At 50.7% G+C, this 17,642-nt stretch overlaps 1 protein-coding gene across 1 annotated transcript; it reads right to left on the reverse strand.

The window, feature by feature from the left end:
* Positions 1-7,908: 7,908 nt before the first annotated feature.
* Positions 7,909-15,994, reverse strand: LOC118655137 (zinc finger protein 551-like). Its single transcript, XM_036306607.1, has 3 exons — positions 15,806-15,994; positions 11,992-12,115; positions 7,909-9,697 (listed from the first exon to the last, which is right to left on the reverse strand). The coding sequence occupies exons 1-3, from the start codon at positions 15,881-15,883 to the stop codon at positions 8,487-8,489; spliced, it is 1,413 nt and encodes a 470-aa protein (XP_036162500.1). The 5' UTR covers positions 15,884-15,994; the 3' UTR covers positions 7,909-8,486.
* Positions 15,995-17,642: the final 1,648 nt, after the last annotated feature.

Genomic DNA, 17,642 nt, shown 5'->3' on the forward strand with positions numbered 1-17,642 from the left:
GAGACAGCGGAGCCCTGGCCAGCTCCTCTCAGGCGGACACAGAACCCCAATCCCTCCCAGGGGCCTGCCTCGGGCTCCTCTCTGCCAGCTCCTGGGCAGGACACAGCGTGCCCAGCTGCAGGGGGAACATCCCGGGCAAAGGCAGGAGTGTGAGGACAGGGGGTTGTGCAGGCAGAGCCCCATCTCAGCGAAGCAGGGTAAACGTTCTTTTTATTATAATTTTATTATAATACTCACACGGCATTTTCCCATTGATTTTTAGACAGAGCAAAATGATGTGGGTGGGAGGAGAGAGAGGAGGGAGGAGGGAAGGGGAGAGAGGGAAAGAGAGAGAGAGGGAGGGAGGGAGGGAGGGAGGGAGGGAGGGAGGGAGGGAGGGAGAGAGAGATGAAAGAGACACACAGAATAGATGCCTCCTGCATGCGACCCAACGGGGGCCAAGGGTGGAACCTGCAACTGCGGTACATGCCCTTGCCTGAGAATTGAATTTGTTGCCCTTCAGGTGTGTGGGCTGACTCTTACCACTGAGCACACTGGCCAGCAAAGGTGGATGTTTACCCAACAAGGGAAGAGCAGGGCTATTTCCTCTCACTAGGTGGACAGATGTCTACAACCTCCTTTAGTTACTAACCTTCAAGGCACTTCCAACCCAGCAGAGGAACACGAGGCTGAGCAGCCAGCATCGCCACCTGCTGGGCAGACGGGAACCAGCCTCTGCAGAGACAGCTCCCTGGGCAGGGCAATGGCTGGACTCTACTAGGGATGACTAGGTTGAGCCTGCCTGTGTCACAAGCAATTTTGGAGCAAGTATTGACTCCCAGATCATGACCCCGTGGGAAGTCCTGCAGCAGAGCTTACCCCACTTCCCACTAACCATGGCCCCAAAGAATGGAGCGGCCACAGCCTGGACTGGAACTAGAAAGGGCCTCAGAGCCACACACATGGTCCAGCACCAACTCTCCCTGGCAACTGCCCCGGGCACTTTCCTTCCCACACCCCCCTGCCCAGCTACCACCGCTGCTCCCAGCCTTGACACCTTAGAGCAGCGGTTCTCAACCCTGTGGGTCGCGACCCCTTTGGCGGTAGAACGACCCTTTCACAGGGGTCACCTAAGACCGTCCTGCATATCAGATATTTACATGACGATTCAAAACAGTAGCAACATGACAGTTATGAAGTAGCAACGAAAATGATTTTATGGTTGGGTCACAGCATGAGGAGCTGTATTTAAAGGGCCAGAAGGTTGAGAACCACTGGCTTAGAGGAATCTGGGCTCCTCAACCCCCTGAATCAGAAATATCCCAGGATCAACCCCCGGCTGGAAGGTGCAGAGACCACAAGGGGCATGTCCAGGCCCAGAGCTTCTCCCGGCCGCTTTGGTTTTAGTCCCAGGTGCACAGATATTAGCAAAGGTTACAAACCTAGACTTCACTTAATGTTTACTGAATGCTTAGACTTAAATGAGAGTGCTGGAGAATGTTAACAATGCACATTAAATGTACAAGTATAGCCCTAGGTGGTTTGGCTCAGTGGATAGAGCGTCGGCTTGTGAACTAAAAGGTCCTGGGTTCGATTACGGTCAACGGCACGTGCCTGGGTTGCAGGCTCCATCCCCAAAAGGGAGCATGCAGGAGGCAGCCAATCAATGATTCTCTTTCATCAATGATGTTACTCTCTCTCTCCCCTCTCCCTTCCTCTCTGAAATCAATAAAAATATATATATTTTTAAAAACCGTACAAATAGAGCCTTGGCTGGTTTGACTCAGTGGATAGAGCGTCAGCTAGTGGACTAAAGGGTCCCAGGTTCGATTAGGGCCATGGTCGGCAAACTACGGCTCGCGAGCCACATGCGGCTCTTTGGCCCCTTGAGTGTGGCTCTTCCTAAGCCTTAGGAGTACCCTAATTAATAACAATGTACCTACCTATACAGTTTAAGTTTAAAAAATTTGGCTCTCAAAAGAAATTTTAATCGTTGTACTGTTGATATTTGGCTGTTGACTAATGAGTTTGCCGACCACTGGATTAGGGTCAAGAGCACATGCCCAGGTTTCAGGCTCAATCCCTAGTAGGGGGCATGCAGGAGGCAGCCAATCAATGATTCTCTGTCATCACTGATGTTTCTTTCCCTTCCTCTCTGAAATCAACAATATATATATATATATATATATATATATATATATATATATGTATTTTAAAAATATATAAGTATATAGTACATGTTGGTTTAAATTGTACATAGGATGAAAACTGAGAAAACAATTTTCCTTCCAATATTCAAAACCTAGGGTTCCATATTGCAAATAAGTCACTTGAATCAATGAAAAATAAGTGGAAATTCCAACATGTGCCTTAGATTGTGCAGTCCTACTGGTTAAAATAATAAATTCATTCAAAAATTGGTACAGCATTCTGAGCAGACATTTTACCAAAGGAGATAAAGACAGTGTAAATCAATGTACGAAGAAATGCTCACCATCAACAATTCTTAGGTACATGGAATTAGAACGAAAGCGAATTCACACTATACTCACTTATGGGGCTAGTATTTAAAAAAGTCAACCATTGCATGTGTTGGCAGCATTATAGAAAAACTGGAATTTTTTTTTAATATATTTTTATTGATTTCAGAGAGGAATGGAGAGAGAGAGATAGAAACATCAATGATGAGAGAGAATCATGGATCGGCTGCCTCCTGCACGCGCGCCCCCCCCCCCCCCGCCCCTCCCGGGGACCGAGCCCACGACCAGTGCATGTGCCCTTGACCGGAATCGAACCCGAGACCTTTCAGTCTGCAGGCCGACACTCTATCCACTGAGCCGAACTGGCCAGGACAAAACCTGGAATTTTTATATGCTATCAGTGGGTGGGAAGGCAAAAGCAATGACCATTTTGGGTCACATTTCCGCATATCTTAAGATGTAAAACATGCACCTACACAACATGTATCTATATAAAGAACTGAACACAAATATTCCCAGATTTATTTATAATACCACAAACCTGGAAATAACCAAAATCTCAGATCAATAGATACAGTGGTTATCTATAGAACATACTACTACTCAGCAATAAAAAAAAATTAAAAAACTATTCACATAAGCATTTCTGTTGAATCTCAAAATAACTGTGTAGCAAGAAGGAAACCAATATTTGTTAGAGTACACACCTTCGCACTGGCCGGCTTGGCTCAGTGGTTAGTGTCAGCCCATGGACAGAAAGGTCACGGGTTCCATTCCAGGTCACAGGCATGTACCTCAGTTGCAGATTCTATCACCAGCCCTAGTCGAGGTGCATGCAGGAGGCAACCAATCGATGTATTTCTCTCACATTGATGTTTCTCTCCAACTCTCACTCTCCCTCACCCTATCTCTAAAAATCGATGGAGGAATATCTTCGGATGAGGATTAAAAAAATAACTGCACTTTGTTGCATGTCAGTTCTCATTTCCTGGGAGGACCAGCCTTGCCTCAGTGGCAGAAAATGTTGGCAAGCAGTGAAGACTACTGCCATGGAATCAACAGGAATGCTGACTGGTTAGAAAAGACACATCCTGGGAATGATGACAGCATTATCCTTCCTCTAGCTGTGAGGTCTTGCCTGTTGAGCAAACCTTGAGGTGAACACCCTAGAGAGGCCAGGGGAATCGGAAAAGCCATTATGTAATTTCCTCTGCCAATTACTTCAGTCACAGGACATAGTGATGGAGGTCCTGAGAACGTCCGTACGCGAAGATCACACAAGACCTTTGATCATTTGTGGATAACATTCAGAAGTGGCACTTTTCTTTTAAATTTATTTTTATTGATTTGAGAGAGGAAGAGAGAGGGAGAGATTGAAACATCAATGATGAGAGAGAATCATTGACTGGCTGCCTCCTACATGCTCCCTACATGCCTCATCATTGATGTTTCTATCTCTCCCTTCCTCTTTTAAATCAATCCTATCCTATATAATAAAAGGGTATATGCAAATCGACCAGAGTAAGGACTGGTTGCTATGACGCACACTAACCACCACGGGGCAGATGCTCAACGCAGGAGCTGCCCCCTGGTGGTCAGTGTGCTCTCACAAGCCAGGCTGATGACTGGCGAGTGCAGTGGCCTGCCTCTGCGGCAGTGCTAAGGATGTCCGACTGCAGCTTAGGCCGCTCCCCGTAGCAGGCAGTTGGACATCCCCTGAGGGCTCCGGGACTGTGAAAGGGCACAGGCCAGGCTGAGGGACCCTGCCCCCCCACCCCCCTGCCAGTGCACGAATGTTGTGCACCAGGCCTCTAGTAAAAATATATTTTAGAAAATAGTGATTCCCACTAAAGACCTAGCTATTCCTCTTTTCTTAGAAAATTAGGTTGGCAAGCTTATATGGACTTTACCATCTCTCCTCAAGACCTGAGAGGGGCAGCCTGGCCTCAGTGGCAGCAAATATTGACAAGCAATGAAGACTACTGCCATCAAAATCAACAGGAATGCTGACTACAGGATCATCCTTCTTTCTAGCTTTGTTTTCTTGCCTGGAGAGCAATAGCCTTGAGGTGAACATGCCAGAGAGGCAAGGGAAATAACAAAATCTGCCAATGACCTCAGCTACAGGAAACAGTTGTGGAGGTCCTGAGAATGCGGTACTCACAGATTACAGAAGCCACAGGTCCTAGAACATTTGCGGATGAACGTTCAGAAGTGGCACCTTCCATCTAATTTACTGTAATGCCTTCTACCCAATATCCAGTGGAATCTCAGGTGTCGACTTAATTCATTCCAGAAAGCTTGTTTTTTAATATTATTTTTATTGATTTCAGAGAGGAAGGGAGAGGGAGAGAGAGAAACATCAATGAGAGAGAATCATTGATCAGCTGCTTCCTGCACACCCACTACTGGGGATCAAACCCGCAACCTGAATATGCGCCCTTGACTGGAATTGAACCTGGGACCATTTAGTCTGCAGGCTGACACTCTACCCACTGAGCCAAACTAGCTAGGGCCAGAAAGCATTTTGAAAAGTGATTTGTTTGAACACGGATTCATTTTCCCCCATTAAAAATAATGTAATTTTAAATAATCTGTTCCAGGCCCCTAAATGATTCCGTTTTAACATATTTTATATTCAGTACATGTCTACTGTACTATCCTATATAATAAAAGTGTAATATGCAAATCAACCAAATGGCCAAACAGCAGAACAACCATCCGGGTGACCATCAGGGACCATGCTATGACACCCTCTGGCGCCAGGCCAGCCAAGGCAAGTGTGATGTGATTGGTTGGGGGCCTGGCCATTGCCCCATGATCACCCTGCAGAGGGAGGCCCAGGCCACCGGCTGGCAGGACAATCAATTGGGGGGCTCCATGATTGCCCCAAAGAGGGAAGCCCAAGCCACTGACAGGCGGACTGCAGCAGGTGGGTAGGGCTTCCCTCTGCAAGGGAAGCCCAGGTCCTGGGTGCCGGCAGCCAGAGGGAAGCCTGGGTCCCGGGTGCTGGAGGGAAGCCGGTGCCGGCAACCAGGGAAATTTCGTGCATCGGGCCTCTAGTTTAATCTATAAACAAACACATCTTTTCTTAAATTTATCAAACCACCCCCTACTAGCCTTACGGGAATCACTTACTAGAACAGCACTCCTCCCGAGGGCGAAGCAGCTTCCTTTCTCACGTGTCACTGCTGCAGAAATGCAGCCACCTGCTCTCTTCTTCGCGTTTATCCAAATCACAACAGTTTTTCTACCTCTTCAGCGGCCTGTGATCACTGCTTTGTGAGCACTTCCACACCCTTAGCAACATCAGCACACTTGGTGGCCTCTGTATGTTCTAAAATAGTGCTAATCTTCCACTTCACCAGCAACAAAAGCAAAAAAATAAATTAATTAAAACCCATGAAAACATTCACAGCACAGTTTCCTGAGATGTAAATAAATGACGTTTAGAGGTCAACTGACTCAGTTCTCTCCTTTGTTTGTGGCCAAAGAGATACTTTTTGTCATGCTGACGTATCAGCTTGTAAGAATTGTCAGGTCTAGAACCGAAGTTTGTTTGAAAAACAGAGACCTATATTTTCTATGAACAACTTAGTCAAGAACCAAATTGTTCAATATGGGAGACATTCGAGAACCGAGGCTGGACTGGTAATAGTTTCTATCCCAACTGTTTTTGCAACTAACCCTCACGGACTTACAACATATGACACCAGTCTAAGAAATTTAGCACATCGCGGGACATAACTCCCTTGCAGGACGTGGGGAGAAGGTCTCCTGAACATGGGTGGAATTCTGTAATATGTACTGTAAACAAGGGAATATAATATAGTTCACTGAAGCACAACAAAGGCCTCCTCTTCAGAGTGACTGTTGACTTCCCCAATAATCATGGCACTAGGATGCATATTAGGACCACAAAGTCACACAGCATTGCATTAAAAACCAACATGGGACAGAACTTAGAACACAGAACTTAGGACACAGAATTTAGAAGACAGAACCTACAGACAGAAGAACTTCGCTGGAGAGAACATGGCAAAAGATCCTGGACTGAACCTGACTACAGAAATTGGCAAGAGAACCTGACTAGAACCTGGTGACTGAACCTGGCTGGAGAACCTAGCGAGGGAACATGGCTACAGAACCTGGCTGGAGAACCTGGAGAACCTAGCAAGAGAACATGGACACAGAACCTGGCTGGAGATCCGAACCAGAACTTCGCTGGAGATCCAGACCAGAACCTCTCTGGAGATCCAGACCAGAACTTGGCTAGAGATCCTGGCTAGAGATCCTGGCTAGGCTGCTGATCAACTGAACGCTGTCTCCGTGTCATTCCTTCTTCGCCGACTCCATCCACACCTTTGGGGACCCCTGGACCTGTTGGGGTTGGACCCCGGCATATGGCGCCCGAACAGGGACCCCTAGGTAAGCACCCCACACTCGGGACGGATCGGACTCCACCGTAAGAATAGGGTGGATAGTCTTCACCGACTCCGTCCACACCTTTGGGAAGCCCTAGAACAGGATTCCCCTAGGTAAGCCCCCCCGCATTGAGAACCCCCACACTCGGGACGGATAGGACTCCACCAGGGTGCTACAGACCCCCCTATAGAGGATAAGTAGGGTAAGAAGGTGGATAGTACAGAACTTAGATTGAGAAGATGTGCCATACTGAGTCCAAAGAAAGAAGACTCTGTATTGATCTTTAGATTAAGAAGATGTGCCATACTGAGTCTAAAGAAATAAGACTCTGTATTGATCTTTTAACACATATGCTTGCTAGCAGAGGAATTAAGGTTACTCCCAGTCAGACAGAACGTTTTATATAAGAAGTATGTCCATGCTTTTCTGAGGAAGGAAAGGTAAATGTAAAGGCATGGGAGGAGGTAGGCCCAAGGAGCCTTATCCTTAACCCCACTGCAGCCTTTCCACCCCGGGAAAGTGCAGGATTGGCAAGCTCTCCCTGGGGTGATAGATCAGGACTCAGGTAATAGCGGAAAACACCAATCCTACTCTTAAAATGGATACAAGAGAGCATTTGGGGTTTTTCTTTTTAATGCCTGCTTTTAAAAAATAAAAAAGGGGGAATTTGCCCGGGAAAAAAAAAAAAAAAAAAAAACAACATGGGACAAAGAGCGATTTTCTGCCATTGTGCTGTGCCTTCTGCAACAGAAAGTTTGGCCTCCCTACAAAATCTGTTCACTTCTATATGCTGACAGATCACAATTCTTATGTCAAATCATCTTGCACAGTGACTACAAGCATGAAAATTAAAAGCACAAAAGCGCCCTAGCCAGTTTCGCTCAGTGGATAGAGCATCGACCTGCAGACTGAAGGGTCCAGGTTCGCTTCTGCTCAAGGATACATACCTCAGTTGCAGGCTCGATCCATGGCCTGGGCCCCTGGCAGGGGCTGGGGCACATTCAGAGGCAATCAATCAATGTGTCTTACATCAATGTTTCTCTCTCTCTGTCACTCCCTCTCCCTTCCACTCTCTCTAATCCTCAAGTGAGAACAACAGCAACAAAAGTACAAAAACAAAAACCTTCACAAAATGATCATAAATCAAAGCAGTTTCCAGGGTAGTGAATGATAACCTGGAAAAATTCACCACAGCTAATGTGCGAACAACAATGTCCAAGAGAAACACGACCTTCGCTGAGGATGGGGCCTCAGGTCCATTCCCTAGTCAGAGAGGAAGAATTGAGGATTCCAACCAGAGCTGAGTGTTCATAATTTTTCCAGGCAAAAGCGAGGACACGGATGTCATCTTCCCTGAGCACGCAGGTGTGACTGAGGCACACGGTCCAGAGGAGCCAGGTGGGAGAGGTGAAATGGTTCCAGCCACCAAAACCAGCAGTGACATCGATCAATCTGGTAATAGCCCTTGCAGGTTACAGTGCAATGCAGCTCCTTAAAGCCTCTCGTGAACTTGACTCATCAGGAACCTAGCAGAGTGTATGTTCCATGAACAGGAAGTTAAATTCAGGTAAATAACTCTGAGTCTCCTCCGTGTTGTTATGCTTAAGGCCTTTCTTCAGTGTGAAGTCTCTGGTGTCTAAGGAGGTTGGATGTGCGGGTAAAAGACTTCCCACATTCATTACACTTATAAGGTCTTTCTCCAGTGTGCACTCTTTTGTGTTTAATGAGGGTAGAGCTTTCTCTGAAGGTCTTCCCACAATCGCTGCACTCGTAGGGCTTTTCTCCAGTGTGAATTCTCTGGTGTGTGAGAAGGTTATATGTGCGGGTAAAAGACTTATCACATTCATTACACTCGTAAGGTCTTTCTCCAGTGTGCACTCTTTTGTGCAGAATGAAGTTAGTCCTTTGTCTGAAGGACTTCCCACAGTAACCGCATTCATATGGCTTCTCTCCAGTGTGAATTCTTTTGTGTTGAATGAGGGCACAGCTTTGTCTGAAGGACTTCCCACAATCACTACATTGATATGGCTTTTCACCAGTATGAATTCTCTGGTGTCGAATGAGATCAATTTTATAGCCAAGGCACTTCCCACAATCACTGCACTCGTAACGCTTTTCTACAGTGTGAACTCTCTGGTGTGGAATGAGGAAATCTTCGCCGTGAAAGCATGTCCCACAAACACTGTACATATCCGGTTTTCCTCCTGTGGGAACCCTTCTATGTGGAGTGACCTTCCCACACTTGCTACACTCATGAACCCCTTCTCCGGAACAGATACTCTGCCGTTGATCAAGGTTCTGATTGTGGAGAGCAGCCTTTTCACACTCACCCGACACATGACGACTTTTTCCACTGTGAGCGGCCTGCCCACCCTCACTGCCGCTGTGTGAGCCTTCAGTGATAAGAGTGGACTGGAGCTGGAGAAGGCCGGAGATGGCTGGAAATTCCGCCCCAACATCCTGACGCGTGAAAGGCGTCCCTGATGCACAGAAGCTGCCCCTGGTCACCAAGTCGCTGTCCGCATCTCCTCTGCAGGGCTGCTCCCCACTGGCTTCCCTCTGTTGCTGGGTAAAGTCTGCACTGAAGCAGGAGCCGCTCACAGAGGCAGCTCTGAAGCATGTTTCATTTTCAAGGTTTGCTGCTTGGCACTCATCCAGGTGCAGAATATCTTTGAACACTGAGACACCCCGCCTGCAGGGGTGGGTCCTCTGGGCTGCTGGCACTGTCTCAGAAGCTCTTACCTGTGACTCTCCTTCTACAGACACAATCTGCGCAGAAGGGGCCTCCTCATCTTCCAAGTTATGCCAACAACCTGAAAGCAGAGAAATGCTGAGCACACAGATGTTGACTTTAGTGGGAGGGGGAAGTCCCATGACAAAAGACTGTCAGACATAATACAATGGTTTCATGGGATTGTCTGAAATAAGAGACCTGGCCCTGGCTGGTCTGGCTCAGTGGATAGAGCATCGGCCTGCGGAATGAAGGGTACCAGGTTCGATTCCGGTCAAGGGGACATGCCCGGGTTGCAAGCTCCATCCCCAGTAGGGGGTAAGCAGGTGGCAGCTGATCCATGATTCTCTCTCATTGTTGATGTTTCTATCTCTCTCTCTCTCTCCCTTCCTCTCTGAAATCAATAAACAAAATATCGATATATATTTTTTAAAGTAAGTAAAATAAGAGCTCTGAAGGCAGGTTGAATAATGTGCGGATGTGCAGTGCTGGGCCTCTGAGGATCACAAAGTAGAGGAGACCTCCCCAGAAAAAGGACACAGAAATGGCATGCAGCACAAAGAGAAGCAGGAAGTCCAACTCATTCACCTGCTAACAGCGTTCAGCAGGGCTTGTCTGCTGGTGACATGGGCACGCTGTGCAGAAGGTTGGTTATGTCTGTTCCAAGTAAAATTCAACTAATGAGTGGCTGGTGTCCAAGCACTACTGAAGGATGTATGTGCACCTCACAACACATGTGCAGATCAATGCTGGAATGTTCTGTAGAGCAACGGTCGCCAACCAGTGGTACGCCAACCAATGGGGGTCTGTGAGGTCCGAAAGGTTGGCGAGCGCTGCTGTAGAAGGAGCAGTGCAGAGGACCAGGGGATGTTTGGAGGCCACAAAGGGGAAGGCAGTTAGAAGCCAGGAAATCACAGATAAAACAACAAGTCAGCAAAGTGTCAAGTATGGGGAAGAAAAGGTAGAAATGAGGTGTGGTTAGTGACAAATACACGAAAGCACTATTGGACACACGACCTGTTCCTGATATAATCTGAACACAGCCTTTATGTCCTGGCATCGCCCAGTTGCCATTCACCAGGGCAAGGTCTCCTCTGAGACCATCTTATCATGACTACCCTGTGAAAAAAACAGGGTTCTTTTTGTACTTTGTATTGCACAACTACTCAAAACCTAAATAATCAGAATGTTAATGGGAGATCACAATGGTGAGCGGCACACAATAGTATTCAGGGAACAAAATATTACAAGCAACAATTGAAGGAAGGTATTAAAAGAACAGCCCAGCCCTAGCTGGTCTGGCTCTATGGATAGAGCATCGGCTTCCAGACTGAAGGGTCCCAGGATCGATTCCGGTCAAGAGCACATGCCTGGGCTGTGGGCTCAATCCCCAGTAGGGGGCGTGCAGGAGGCAGCCGTTCAGTGATTTTTTCTCATCATTGATTCTCTCTCTCTCTCTCTCTCTCTCTCTCTCTCTCACCCCCTCTCCCTTTCTCTCTGAAATCAATAAAAATGTTTAAAAAAAAACTAAAAAAAAAAAAAAAAAGAATAGCCCAGCCGGCGGGGCTCAGTGGTTGAGCATCTATCTACCTATGAACCAGGATGTCACAGTTCGATTCCCAGTCAGGGCACATGCACGGGTTGCAGGCTCGATCCCTGGTGGGGGGCATGCAGGAAGCAGTCAATCAATGATTCTCATCATTGATGTCTCTCTCTCTCCCTTCCTCTCTGAAATCAATAAAAATATATAAAAAAACAAACAGAGAACTGCCCATGGTTTAGGGAATTAATAACCATGACATGACGTGGCACACGCAGGCACAAAGCATAATTAGCTAGGGGAAAGGGGCAGAATTAGAGGCCATGGACCAGACAGTCATCCTGCAAAGCTGAGGGCAAACAAGGTAGGAAGGCTACTGACTCCCAGCATTTCCTGTTCTTTCTGAGGCAACTGTTGTGAGGGATGCTCGAGTGTGCATTGTTCGGGGCTCTCCATGCAGCTTGGCCCTGGCACCCACCGCCCATGACAGAAATGTGGGGGAAGTTAACAGAGTGCGTGGTCTGACTGTGAAAAGGACAGCGATACTTCGGTGGGGGGGGTGGGGAGGGAGGCAGGACACATTACCTAGGACCATGGTCGGCAAACTGCGGCTCTCGAGCCACATGCGGCCCTTTGGCCCCTTGAGGGTGGCTCTTCCTAAGCCTTAGGAGTACCCTAATTAAGTTAATAACAATGTACCTACCTATATAGTTTAAGTTTAAAAAATTTGGCTCTCAAAAGAAATTTCAATCGTCGTACTGTTGATATTTGGCTCTGTTGACTAATGAGTTTGCCAACCACTGACCTAGGACACTAGGAGAATGTGAAGGTCTTACCTAGCGATGCTGCAAGTGCAAAGATTTCCAGCATCACGTCGCAGTACAGAAGTCTCTGAGCCTCATCAAGGAGCCCCCACTCCTCCTGGGAGAAGGTGATGGCCACGTCCTCAAAGTTCATATCCTGTCACAATGGGGACAGTTCAGTCCATTACCAGCTTCTCTCCTAGGATTGCAGGTTTGTCACACACCCCCACCCTCCACGTGCATCTGCTCCCTCTACTGCCCACATCAGAGGACATACCTGACCTTAGTGCTATACTCCTATTGATACTGTGTCTTCCCATCCCCAATGGGCAGGTAGGCAGATAAATGTCATCTAAGCTCTGGGCCTGGCATGTAGGACCGCAGCACCCCCTCTTTTCAGGCAATTCCCCTGGGGTTCCACACATCATTTCCAGACACGAACGGACCTGGGCTCAGCCTGCATTCACTCTAATGTCAATGCAAGACCTTGGGGCCAGGAATTCACACTCTCTCTCCAAGTGCACATCACACTCCCTCCCACACCTCCCTCACCTGCACGCCTGCCCCACACCATAGTCATCTCCTTGCCTCCCTACTCGTTACTCAGCACGTGTGGTCACACGGGATCAAGTGCTGCCCAGACTCGGAGGACCAGCACCTACAAAGGCAGCCTCAGTCCTGCATAAAGGCCTCCCACTGTGACTGCTCCTCGCTTCACCCTTACCGACCGGGAAGCACAGCAGATCTGACACCCACAGCGGCAGCTGATGTTCCCTCACCAGGCACAGCCTCTCTCTCTCCACCTCGCCCTCATTCAAGGCCAGCCCGCTGCCTTCTATCCCACGCCCAGCGCGTTCACAGATAACCACTTATGTACCTACGCTGATCAGCCAGCCTCCCTCCACACCGCAGGCCACACCCGGAGGCACAGCCGCGTCCTGGTGACCCTTAGACCCTTAGGGATCTGACCCTCAGTCTCATCTTGTGTGAGTTACTCTTCCACCTCCACTCCATCGGACGTCCACTCAAGCCCACCCTCTACATGACCACTTTGTCCCTAATCTGTGTTGTGAGTCCCACCTCCCCCAATCGGACTCTAAGAGAAAACCCTGCCCTCAGGCCCACCGTCTTCTTCCCAGGGTAAGATTACAATGATTGCCCAGGCCAGTTTGGCTCGGTGGATAGAGTGTCAACCAGCGGATGGAAGGGTCTCAGGTTTGATTCCAGTCAAAGGCAAGATCCCAGGCCCTAGTTGGGGCATGTGCAGGAGGCAACCAATCATTGTGTCTCTCTCACATGGATGTTTCCATCGCTGCCTCTCCCCGTCCCTTCCACTCTCTAAAAATCAATGGAAAAAAATGTCCGTGGGTGAGGATTAACAACAACAGAAAGATTATCAATATCATCATGACCAGGATTCCCCATATTAAAGCATTCTATAGCGCCTGCCTGACCCATACACTCCCCACTAACTGGGAGAGAAACTTCCATCCTGAACTCCTCCTCAGTTACAGATGCCCACGAATTGCTCTCTGAAGCATCTCACACCCTTAATAAATAAAAAAATAGAACTCCTAATATCCCCAATGACAATTACTCCTACTACTGTGGTTTTTCCCATCTCAGTTGATGGTGCTTCCATACCTCTGGCTGCCAAAACCAAATTATCAAGGCATCCTTGATTCCTACCTCTCTCTCTGTCAAAGTTGAAAGAAGAAAATATAGCCCTAGCTGGTTTGGCTCAGTGGATGGAACATCGGCCTGCGGACTGAAGGGTCCCAGGTTCCATTCCGGTCAAGGGCACATGCCTGGGTTGTGGGCTCGATCCATGGCAGGGGGTGTGCAGGAGGCAGCCGATCAATGATGCTCATCATTGATGTTTCTATCTCTCTCTAACCTCTTCCTCTCTGAAATCTATATTTTTTAAAAAAATTTTTTTTAAAAAAAGAAAATATAGGTGGCCACATCTAAAACACAGATCCAGAGTCCTACTCTTTCCCACCTCCATGGCCACCATCACAGCTCAGGTACCATCATACTCGCCCCGACTACGGCAGCAGCCTCATGAGACCCGGGTTAGATCCCCTGCCTCCACGGCTGCCAATCTCCCATGGCCCCCATCACCACAGACCAGACACCTGACCTGTCACAAAGCTGCTCAGGACCTGATTCCGGTCCCGCTGTCCCCAGTTCCCATGGGAAGAAAGGCCACCTGTGGGTGCCTGGACCAGCTCAGCCTCCCCTCCAAGCCCCTGCACATTCTGGCCCCTGTGCCTGAGAGGACAGCCCAGGTCTCACTGCACACGTTGCCAAAACCTGAGACCACTTCATACCACCTTGGACCTGGACTTCGGCTCCTGTGCTTGGTGCCTGTTCAAGGTCCCCAGGTCCAGGGGCTGGAGAGCAACACAACAGCCCCAGGACCCCACGACCTCAGAGGCCACCAGAGAGTGAGGCCCTGACATGTGCCCCACAGCCCCGTCCCTCAGCGGCTCTGCACCCGCAGGAACCGGTGGGAAATAAAGGGCTGTGAGGGCCGGGCACCCACCCCAGGATCCAGGGGCTCCGGCCCGAGCTCAAGCAACGGCCTGGGGACAGGCTGGGACAGGCCTGGGGAAGGTTGCATCTCGGGGAGACAAGCACCTCCTCTCCTTGCCCAAGCTACCAGGTAACTGGGTACCAGGGATGTGCAAACCCCGGAGAGGGCCCTTCCCAGTAAGAAGGCGAAGCCTGGCAGAGCGACGGCGTTGGGCCCTGCAGTCCGCTCCCCTGTCTTTTCTCTGCAGGGTCGATGGGGAGCTGCCCCCTCCCTCAGGACTGGTGCTCGGGGCGCCTCCTGCTGGGCTGCTGGGCTCACAGGCCCCGCCTTCCCGCCCTCGCTGCGGTCCTCTCCCTTCTAGTCTGCGCTTCCTCACAGGATGTCTCACACTATGTGAACCCTGCCTCACACACTGTGTCCCTCCTTTGTTCGCATCCCTCCAACCAGCTTCCACAGCCCCAGCGTCCTGAGAATCAAAGTAAAACTGCTCATGCAGACCGTCACCTCACCTTCTCTGATGCTTCAAAAAGATATATATCCTCACGCTAACCGGTGTGGCTCAGGGGATAGAGCGTCGGCCTGCGGACTGAAGGGTCCCGGGTTCGATTCCGGTCGGGGGCATGGACCTTGGTTGAGGGTGCATCCCCAGTGGGGGGTGTGCAGGAGGCAGCTGATGGATGTTTCTAACTCTCTATCCCTCTCCCTTCCTCTCTGTAAAAAAGTCAATCAAATGAATTTTTTTTGAAAAACCCTCACCTGAGGCTATCTTTTCCACTGATATTTAGAGAGAGATTAGGAGGGAGGGGGTAGAGAGAGAGAAACATCCAGGCGAGAGAGACTGGGGAACCCGCAAGCGAGGCAGGTGCCCCTGACGGGGGCTCGAACCTGCGACCTTGGGGCCTGGGGGCCGACGCTCTAACCACTGGACAAACCCGCCAGGGACTCCTGGGTGCATTTTAAATGTTTCCTCAGTGAGGAGGGAGGAGGGAGGAGGACGTGGAGGGAGGAGGACGGAGGAAGAGGGAGGAGGACGTCGAGGGGGAGGGCGGAGGGAGGAGGACGGAGGGGGGAGGGGGAGGGGGAGGGGGAGGGGAAGGGGGCGAAGTCTGCGTGGCCTGACCAGAGAGGACCCGCACCCGCGGTGTCTCCGGGGCCGCTGCCCCCATGGGCTCCGCCGCCAGCGTCTCCCGGGCCTCCCGTTTCCCGGCTCCTCCCGGCTCCGCGGACCCCCCGCCGGTCACCCTCGTCGCAGCGGGTGTCGCCCCTCAGGGCCCCGGACACGGGCGCCCCCACGCGGGCTGCACTCACCTCAGCCGGGCGCCTCGGCGCGGACGCCGCCATCGGACTCTGCGGGCGCGCGGACTCCGCGAAGCCCCGAGGCTCCATCCGGGAGAGTGACCCCGCCGGGCACCTCCCGCCCAGCACCGCGGGGACCCCTCCCCCAGCCCCCCGCCAACTCCCTCGGCGCCCCCGCGGGGGCGTCCGGGCCCCACAGAGACTCTGACGCAGCGCACAGACGGGCGAGATCAAAACAGCCGCCCGGAGGAGGCTGCCGGAAGTCCCGCCCTCACGCTATGGGCACCCCCGAAGACGCCCCTGTTCTAGCCGCTCATTGGCTGCACGCTGCTCCGATTGGCGCGTTGCACTCTGGGCATTGTAGTTTCCTCCGCCGCCCAGGGCGGGGGGCGGTAGAGTCTCAGTCCCGGGCGATTGAAAAGGTGTTTGGCCGCCGCGAGTGGCGCCGCGAGGTGACGACTTCAGTTCCCAGCGGCGGTTCCCACGATTCTGGAGAGTTTTGTCTGAACTGGCCACTAGTTTGGCGACATTATTGCAGACGCCGTGGAGCTCAGGCTGTGTCCCGAGGCGAGAACGCGTGTTTGTGATGACCAGCGGCCACCGATCCCAATGGCCACCGATTCTGATCCGGCCGCAACACGCATCCGCTCTCCCCGGGATGCGTTCGTGACCTTCTGCCCATTCATTCGGATGCACCGAGTCAGAAGCCTCAGCGGATTCTGTGTGGTCAGTCGGGAGCAGAATAAAACGCGGGGGGACAGCTGTTAGTATAGGAAATAGGAATGACGCTCTGTTAGCCGCGACTGTTTCTGTCCCGATCAAAGGCACATCCTACCCCGGCGGGGAGCTGCAGGCGGACCTGGGAGCTCACCTGGGCGCGGGCCCGTCCCCTCCATCCGGAGCTGCCTGTTCTCACGGGCAGACTGACAACCCAGCTGCAGAAACCAGAGGCGCCAGCCCTTTGCCAACCCCCAGCAGGCGTTGCCTGTGAACTGTCACCATTACACCCATTACACCCATTTTGCATTCCCCTTCTTTATATATATACATATATATATATGTATATATATGTATATATGTGTATATATATATATATATATATATATATATGTTTTATTGATTTTTTACAGAGAGGAAGGGAGAGGGATAGAGAGGTAGGAACATGGATGAGAGAGAAACATCGACCAGCTGCCTCCTGCACACCCCCTACTGGGGATGTGCCTGCAGCCAAGGTACATGCCCTTGACCTGAATCGAACCTGGGACCTTTCAGTCTGCAGGCTGACGCTGTATCCACTGAGCCACACCAGTCAGGGCTACATGCCCCTTCTTATTCCTTTCGCCCACTTCCCCGTGTAACCTTTGTCCTTCTGCCCAATATAAGCAGCTGGCTTATGGAGGGGTGGGGGGCGGAGAGCAGGTGTTTGTGGGTGACCTGCTGTTCTCCCATACTGGCCGGCATTACTGGCATAAACGCTCATATTGTAACCGGACCACCAAGGGGCCCGGGCTGCCGGTCACTACTTCGGCCACGTCAGCAGAGACGGGGTTGAGTCCTATATGAGCCCTTACTCCAATCCCGTCGGCAGGATGGGGGAACAGCACGTCACCCACAAACATCTGCTCTGCACCCCACCACAAGCCAGCTGCTTACATTGGGTGGAAGGACATGATCACATGGGGAAGTAGGAATTACAGGCCTGGGAAAGTGGGCACCGGATAATCATCACAGGTTACAAGGGATGCGGACTGAGGGTGCAGCGGGCAGGGGGGGGAGGGGGGGAGTTAGAGAGAGTGCTTACAGGTAATAGGGGCTACGGGTTGTAAAGAGCAGGTGCCTCCAGGACCGG

The sequence above is a fragment of the Myotis myotis genome, unplaced genomic scaffold (genome assembly GCF_014108235.1).
Source record: "Myotis myotis isolate mMyoMyo1 unplaced genomic scaffold, mMyoMyo1.p scaffold_m19_p_42, whole genome shotgun sequence".
Lineage (NCBI taxonomy): Eukaryota > Metazoa > Chordata > Mammalia > Chiroptera > Vespertilionidae > Myotis > Myotis myotis.

Coding starts and splice junctions, on each gene's coding strand:
- LOC118655137 (XM_036306607.1), bottom strand. CDS start 15,883: ATGGAGCCTCGGGGCTTCGCGGAGTCCGCGCGCCCGCAGAGTCCGATG. Junction 12,116..15,805: donor CGCCGAGGCGCCCGGCTGAG/GTGAGTGCAGCC, acceptor CCATTGTGACAG/GATATGAACTTTGAGGACGT. Junction 9,698..11,991: donor TGCACTTGCAGCATCGCTAG/GTAAGACCTTCA, acceptor CTCTGCTTTCAG/GTTGTTGGCATAACTTGGAA.